The sequence below is a fragment of the Triticum dicoccoides genome, chromosome 7A (genome assembly GCF_002162155.2).
Source record: "Triticum dicoccoides isolate Atlit2015 ecotype Zavitan chromosome 7A, WEW_v2.0, whole genome shotgun sequence".
Taxonomy (NCBI): domain Eukaryota; kingdom Viridiplantae; phylum Streptophyta; class Magnoliopsida; order Poales; family Poaceae; genus Triticum; species Triticum dicoccoides.
The window spans coordinates 43507987-43516163 of NC_041392.1; the positions used below are offsets into that span (position 1 = coordinate 43507987).

The 8177-nt window shown below is 43.3% G+C and overlaps 1 protein-coding gene across 2 annotated transcripts; it reads left to right on the forward strand.

The window, feature by feature from the left end:
* The first annotated feature begins 4931 nt into the window (after nucleotides 1-4931).
* On the forward strand, nucleotides 4932-7943 carry LOC119329643 (probable ribosome-binding factor A, chloroplastic). Of its 2 annotated transcripts, none has more exons than XM_037602703.1 (4): nucleotides 4932-5322; nucleotides 5418-5591; nucleotides 6204-6412; nucleotides 7513-7943. In XM_037602703.1, the coding sequence occupies exons 1-3, from the start codon at nucleotides 5014-5016 to the stop codon at nucleotides 6357-6359; spliced, it is 639 nt and encodes a 212-aa protein (XP_037458600.1). In that variant the 5' UTR covers nucleotides 4932-5013; the 3' UTR covers nucleotides 6360-6412; nucleotides 7513-7943. The 2 variants fall into 2 exon arrangements, with proteins under 2 accessions (XP_037458600.1, XP_037458599.1); XM_037602702.1 differs by lacking the exon at nucleotides 7513-7943 and adding an exon at nucleotides 6805-7294.
* The last annotated feature ends 234 nt before the right edge of the window (nucleotides 7944-8177 follow it).

Sequence of the window (8177 nt, forward strand, 5' to 3'; positions counted from 1 at the left end):
CATTGTTTGTTTGCATTATCTTTTGTCTTCACTGAGTGACTGCTTGTTCTGATTGGCTTCGTACTATCTTCCTACCTGATCCATACTGCCTAGCTGCCATTAGTTGTTGTGCTTTCACTTCATTGAATACTTGACTATGGGTTGCTTAGTGTAGTCTACCTTCCGCTGCATGGTAATAGGTTTATTTCTATCGTTTGTCTTCGAAACTCCCATGTTTTGAAGACTTTCCTAAAAATCGCCTATTCACCCCACCCCACCCCCCACCCTCCCTCTAGTCGATCACTAGCACTTTCAGTAGATGAGTTCGTCCTATGATTCTTTCGATGAAGAATTTGATATTCAAGAGGAGGAGGACCTTGCAATGACCCTAGCTATTCACGTCAATAAAAAGCCGAAGCAAGATGGTTCGGTTATCGATCGTCAGAAAATTTGGAGGGATAAGATCGATGCCGACAACAGATTGACGAGGCACTATTTTGTGGAGAGTCCCACATACCATGAGTCTTACTTTCAGCATCGTTTTAGGATGAGCATCGAGTTGTTCAAACATTGCAGAGAAACTGACGAGCCATGATCGGGTTTTTTTAGCAAAGGAGGAATGCCGCCGGAGAACTCGGGCATAGCACTTTTCAAATGGTGATAGCCACTTTGCATATGTTGGCATACGATATAACAACTGATCTAGTTGATAACCACTTGGCCATGGGTGAGAGTCAAGCGATCATGTGTGTCAAGCGCTTCACAGTCAGAATTGTGCAAGTGTTTGGTCTGGAGTATGTGAGAGCTCCCAATGCTGAAGACACCGCAAGGCTTTTGGAGATGAACAACGCTCACGGGTTCCCAGGTATGCTTGGTTCAATAGATTGCATGCATTGGAGTTGAAAGAACTGTCCTAGGGCATGGCATGGACAATTACACAACCAGAAAAAAGGTTCCACTATAATCCTTGAAGCAATGGCTGATCAAGAGACTTGGATTTGACATGCTTTTTTTGAAATGCATGGATCTTTGAATGACATCAACGTTCTTAATCGGTCACCACTCATGAATAAGATTGCAAATGATAAAACTACACCGGTGGAGTTTGTAGCAAATGGCCATACATACAACTATGGATACTATCTTGCAGATGGCATCTACCCAAAGTGGCAAACGTTTGTGACGCCGTCGAAAAAACCGAAAGGTAAAAAAAATCTTGATTTCCACAATGCTCAGGCGGCGGCTAGGAAAGATGTGGAGAGAGCTTTTGGGAGTTTGCAAGCCCAATTTACTATTGTGAGAGGGCCGGCTAGATTTTGGGATCAAAAGATCCTTTGGTACATCATGAACGTTTGTGTGGTCATGCATAACATGATGTGGGGAATGAGCATGGGCAAGATTTACGGGCCGTTTGGTTCTAGGACTAGCATTGCCATACTTTGCCACATATTTTTGCCAAATTTGCCTAAGGTTAGTTTATCAAAATGAGAGCCACAAGTTGGCAAGCCTAAGAAAAGCTTACCACACTTTTTGTGTGTATGTCATTGTGGGGCCCAAGTGTGGCTTGAACCAAACACTCACCTAAGTTGGTCGAACTTGCCTAACCTTAGGTGTGCAATTTTTGGCAAAGTTAGTCACAAACCAAACACCCCCTTAGACTATTCTTAATATGAGCTCTTGGGATGTCCCGTGCAAGTGCGGAGGAGGGCTGCGGGGTGGCCCCATTTGTTGTCTCCTATCATGTCATTCGACCTGTCAAAACGCATGATGATCTTTAAAAGGATCTAATCAAGGAGTAGCGGGCATGAAATGGCCGACAAAACTAGTGATGTTGTATGTTTGATGGTGTATTGTTGAACTATTAGTTGTATTGAAAGATAAACTATTTGTTTGAGTTATAATAAATTGAACTGTTTATTGTTGATTTACTTTTCATGTGTTTGATCTTCTTAGTTCTGTTTTGAGTGTGAAATGTTGTTTGTGCTGGGCGCGGGCGCTGCATATTTACCACACGCGCTGGAGCTGCTCGCGCGTGCCATCTTTTGCAGCGGCCGCTGGAGCCAGCGCCATGCTGCACGCAAAAAAAAGAGAGGCTATTTCGACGCTGTAAAAAAGTTTTAGCGCGCCGCGCGGTTGCGCATCTGTTGGAAATACTCATAGTTTCATATATAAAATGAATATGAATATTTCGCTAGCGCAAAGATGGAAAGACACGAAACACCTTTAGAGATGTGAACATTAGGAAGCAACTTTGAGAAATAATCTATTGAAATCTAGGAAAGAAAGCTGCCTGGATACAGCCTGAGAGGATGGGCGCCAGGCCTGCTGGCTGTGTGTTTGTTTCTTGTCCATCGCCTGGCCGTTGTAACTTGAGTGCTTAAAGTACTTTCAAAAAGGACACCGTACAACTCCTAGGCTTTAATTACTTCCAGGTCGCGGAAAAGCTCCTTCGCTGGAGCGATCGAATCGATCCGAACGAAGCGTCCTTGGACAAATTCCCTCCAGGCCGTTGTTGCAGCCCGCCAGGCGCTCGGAGACAGACGGCTGGATCAGGCTAATCGTTTTCTTTCTTTCTCTTTTTGCTAAGTGGACCAGGCTAATCACATACCTGGGAGCGGCCAGGCCAGGCAGGAATCGTTTTGACGAGGACATGAAGCAAACAGCTCACAAGCAGAATCCAGGCACCATCCAAGCCAGGCGTATGTTGGTGTGGACTCTTGAAGGAAACCAAACACCCCCTGAGATATGGTTCGGTTTCTAAGCAGTGTACAACACTACTTTTGTGAAACCTTGTCAAGTTTTTACGCAGCCTATTGATGTCATATAATGACACCATGCTAGGTTTCATATTTTCTAGACTTTTTCGCATTTTTGGTATTAAACATTCAATGAGCTCCATTTCAGGGTCAAGTCTTGGCACCTTGATGTATGGAACTCCTTTTATTTTCTTGGGAACTGCCTAAACATAGAATAAAGAACACAAATACGATTTTCAACCCATTTTTTCATAATTTTCATGAATTTGAAGTTCAGTTTTGAATGATTCCGTTGAATGCCTATAAATGCACGTTATGGCTTAATATAGCATACATACCCCAAAAATGTCAACTTTTGACATGTAACATATGATGGTGTATGTTGGTGTATCTTGACATGTCACATATGGTGGCTAGATATTTTGAGTCTTGTTTGTCATTGAGTCTACATGAACCGATGTGCATCTTAGAATGTGTTTGGTTCAGGATTTCGTAACTTAATCCGACTGCGATGGTAACATATAGTGTTAAATTATGTTTGGTTTCATTGCTCTAGTATGCGCTTACTCGGTATAAATACAACCCAATACAAACTGATACACCAACAGCCCAACGTAATCTGAAAACGATGCAACCCTATCACCTCTTCTTCACCCTACATCTGCACAAACAGTTCGTCCCTCATCAAACACACAAAATAATTAGTCCACACTTAGATCATCTATTCATTTATACTTAAGTAGTTGGTCCCCACTACTTCATTTATATCAACATGCACATATGCCACCTCATCAACTTCACTACCATTGTCTCTCAGCATGCATGCATGAAAATAACTACACGTACTAATTCTGTCAACATATCAACTCCACTACTTTTATTTCTTCCAACATGCACGAGAAAGAGTAGAAATGGTACTTGTATTCTATAAATATTTTATAAATTTATAATATCAAATACAATAAATTATGAGTATTTTAAAACCTTTAGTCCCATATTCAAATTCAAGACATCAAAATAATATGTTGAACCTGATTCCCATGTGTTCCCGCTGCAACGACGGGGTATCATCTAGTTAAAGTAAAAGGCTCACCCAATAGCTGCATGGATAACAACAAGCATTAGTCAAGCACCATCATCCACATGAAGGAGCGAGCCCACAGACCGGGATTGAAGCACACAAATTCAAAAATGGCTGGGATTTATTCCCTGGCGCTTGCTCGCAAGTGCCGTGTTTGAGATGGTCTTTTTAGTATCAACTGATGGAGCTTCCCTTGAACTTTCATGTACTCCCTCTCACATGATTTGGCATGGTACCTTCTCTGCTAAATTGCGTAGATCCATTTCTTATACCTCATGTTTTCTTGTTTGAGTTCTTCACCATATTTGGGTCATTTGTAAAATTGGCCAGTTCTGAATTGTTCAAATTATGAACATGTTCTAGTAATTCTTGTTCATGATTCGATTAGTTGATTCTCCCCCATTTTTATGTGATTTTTTGGTTGCATCTTACCTTGTGATTGAAACATGTTGGAAGATGGCAGAGAATTATAGTTACAATGTTGAAACAAACATGTCGACTTTTACCCATTACGTTTACTTTAGCGGTGTTATTTCGTTATGTTTGCATTTACGTTACCTTTTTATAACCAAACACGTCCTTAATTAATGATATGTTTGCTTCGTGCATTCTGAAACGCGGTCTGTTCACGGTGTCATTTGATAAAGAAAGAACATGTTTGGCATGGTCGGGCTGTAATTTGGTAGCTCTATTATCGATTAGCAGCTCAATATAAATCCCATTCCGCCCAGAAACCCTGCAATGGGATATTGATACCGCTCTCGCGTCTCAAACCATTCTCTCCTCAATGCCTTTTCCATGTTCTACTCCGAGCGTCACACCGAAATGATCAAAGTTTAATCATGGAAGACATGGACCACACGTAATTGGCGATGTATAGAGTATAGAAACACTATTACACTGGCACACATTTGTTCAAGACACGAGCACCATGGGTAATTCGTCCAACAAGAAGCTAAAATCTAACCACGTTATAATGTAAATACATAATTTCCTATGGATACAAAACAATTCTAATAGAAAATGGACTTAACAAAGGGTTTTTATAACCATACACTATTTGCACATTATTTTGGGAATTTTCTTTTAAATCGAGCCGGGAGATATTGTTGGATTCTCAACACTATCCCCTTCCCACTCCCCCACAGCGACGGCCGACGGCCTCACCGCGGCGCAAAATCCCCCACCACCGCGAGGATGTTCCCGTGCCGGCCGCTGGTGTCCCCGCCGCTGCCGCGGGCCCTCGTCGCCGCGGCGCCCGTCTCCGTGCGGCGGCTGCCGTGGCCGTCGTCGTGGTCGCCGACGTCGCTGCGCGTGGTGCGGTGCATGGCCAAGGAGCGGCGGGTGCGGATGGTGGCGAAGCAGATCCAGCGGGAGCTGGCGGACATGCTGACCCGCGACCCCGTGATGCAGCGCGCCGTCCTCCCCGAGGCCGCCCTCGGCGCCGACCGCTACCTCTCCTCCCTCACCACCATCGCCGACGTAGAGCTCTCCAACGACCTGCAGGTAGACCCCGGCCGCTTGCTCGAAACGATGCGGCTGCGCCGCAATCTGGGACGGTGGGTTGCGGGGGTGATGCTGAGTTCCTTGTCTGTCTGCAGGTGTGTAAGGTGTATGTGTCCGTGTTTGGGGACGAGAGGGGGAAGAAGGTGGCCATGGCCGGGCTCAAGGACAAGACCAAGTACGTCAGGAGCCAGATTGGGAAGCGGATGAAGCTGCGACTCACGCCCGAGATACGGTTCATCGAGGACGAGTCCATGGAGCGCGGAAGCAGGGTATGCTTGATTCTGTTTTTGCCAGACATTAGCGTGTCAAGAAATGCAAGTTTGTTCTTCTGTTGCCATAAACATACAGTACTCATCTAGCTGCACCATCACCACGAGCTTTCACCCATTTTTCATTTTTCAGTTTTCACTAGTTCATGGTCAGACCTTATTCAGTATTCACTGCCTGCTAGTATTTGTTACTACTACCATCGTTGCTGCTGCAGAGCAGAGTTTTCGACACCATGTTTCTTTAAACTCGTTTACATGACCATTCGATACTTCCTTCTGCGATCGTTGTAAAACGTAGTGCGAAATACTTATCTTAACTGATCTTTTCTCTTCCCTTGCAATTCACAAGCTGGTACTTGACAGTCGCTTGCTTCTCTGTTTACATTTTGTAGTGTATTTGCAGTTCAGTTTAGGTGAAAACTAGAATCATCATTTGCTTGTTATATGGATAAGAATCAGTGTATATGTTTTGTCGATACCTACATACTGGGCATTTTAATCTGCCGTAGGATCTACTATATTGTTAACACAAAGAATCATTACATGGACCATTTTTCATGTTTTTCTCATATGTACCAGGAAGATCTTTGTCTAACCGACTCACCTCTGCAGATTCTTACTATACTGGACAAACTAAAGGAGGAAAGGGAGCAGAGAGAAGGTAATGGTGAAGAAGAGGATGGAGAAGCTTCAGATATGGCAGAAGAAGAAGATGGTGACTGGGAGGGGGATGAGCCAGATGAGGAGGACATAATTTATGTAAAATAGCCCACCCCTTCTCAAATCTCGGTCACCATTCGATCAACTTCAGAGCTCATCAGGTCTGTTTCTTGCCCCGAACAAGCTCTTCAAGTATGGCAGGTTGCGATAGTATTCAGGTTAGTTCATGCAATGCGTATGTACAGCAGGATACACTCCTGTGTGCTAACAAAAGTCATGGATGAGACACTAGGCGGGCAACTAAAAAGAAACTATTTTAACTTAAGCGGTAACTAGTTTTACAGTAAAAGCAATTTAATTACAAAAACTGGATTAGATCAACATGCTCCTAGTGCTATATTAAGCATGCCACTTTCGAAATGTCAACTTGCAGCATGTAATATGTTGTTACCTTGTTACTGCAGTTCAGTAAGTGACAAATGCGATATGTCCTGACGATGAGAACTTACCAAGTTTTTAGAAATATGATGATTGTCATTATCCATCTATGCAGTTCTTGTAGAGTTTAGTTCCACGTTCACCTCGTTGACAAAGCGCTCCATGGTATCTCACTGCTTGAAGAGCTTCGCAGAGACGTCTGCTGCCAATTAGAAGAATCAAGGCAATATCCATTCTTTCAAGACTGACGATATCTAAAGCCAATTTATAGGACGCGCTATCATCATACTATGTTCACCGGATCAGTATCTGACCATCAATAGGAGACAGTTTCCACTGATGTCCATCCTTGTCTGTATGCTAACTGGTCCCTGTTATGTTATGTCCACCTGCTGTGTGTCTGTTCATCTTAATGAACATGGAGCTAGGCAGTTGCCTTTCAGTTTTCAGTTCTCTATTTGGTCTTTTACATGTTTGTTTCAATTGTTTTCTGGTGCAAAGGCCAAAGGCAGATAGGCAATGTTGTCTGGTGGTTCCTTTTTGGTAGTGGTCCTGCAACTGTAAGATGCAAATGCCAAAGGCAGACAGGCAATGTTAAACTACTTTACCTTGAGCACTAGCTGAATTTACAGTAAAACCAATTTCCTTAAAGAAAACCTGGATTGGATCAACAGGTCCTTGGCATATCAAACTTGCCACTTTGGAAATGTCAGCCTGTAGCACATAATATGTTACCTTGTTACAGATGCGACATCTGGTGACGATGTGATGATGACAAGTTATCAAGTGTTAGTGTTATAATTGGTGTTATCTATCTGTGCAGTTCCCCTGGAGTTTTGTTCCGTGTCCACCTCATCGACAAAGCGCTCCATGGTATCTCAACGCTCGAAAGCTGACAATATCTGAAGCGAATTCAGCGGGCATAATATCGGAGTACCATGTTCACCAGATCAGTATCTGACCTGACCCTTAGTAGGAGACAGTTTCGCTGATGTCCATCCCGTTCTGTGTGCTAACCAGTCCCTTTTATGTCCATCCCGTTCTGTGTGCTGATTGAACATGGAGGCACACGCCTTTCATTTTGTATTTGGTTTGGGAGCTGACTTGTACATCTCCCTTCAAAATGTTTTGTAGCACAAAGGCGGGTAGGTAACATTCACTGTTCATTCCCTTTTGGGTGGCGGTCCTGTCCTGTAAGATTCAGTACAACTTCAAGGTTCCTGTGATAAATTGAAAGGCCAAATTTTCTTCTCTCTTCTTCAAAATGCAGTGCGGGGTCTTAAATTTGGGCGAAAGGGGCAGTAGCTAGCTGCAAATTCAATGGACTCGTTATGATTTGCTGGTTACTCCCTCCATAAATAAATATAAAAGCGTTTGGAGCTGATTATATGTTGGGCGCTTGAAAAAACTTTTTGTTTCAGTCATTTTGTTCCCGTCCGAAGATGTGCATCCTTTGGCTCAGGTGCCTCAATATATTTTGCTATATTT

Excerpts from the sequence above, each read along its gene's own strand:
- LOC119329643 (XM_037602703.1), top strand. The coding sequence starts at position 5,014 with ATGTTCCCGTGCCGGCCGCTGGTGTCCCCGCCGCTGCCGCGGGCCCTC. Across the intron at positions 5,323-5,417 it reads AGCTCTCCAACGACCTGCAG|GTGTGTAAGGTGTATGTGTC; the intron begins GTAGACCCCGGC and ends GTCTGTCTGCAG. Across the intron at positions 5,592-6,203 it reads CCATGGAGCGCGGAAGCAGG|ATTCTTACTATACTGGACAA; the intron begins GTATGCTTGATT and ends TCACCTCTGCAG.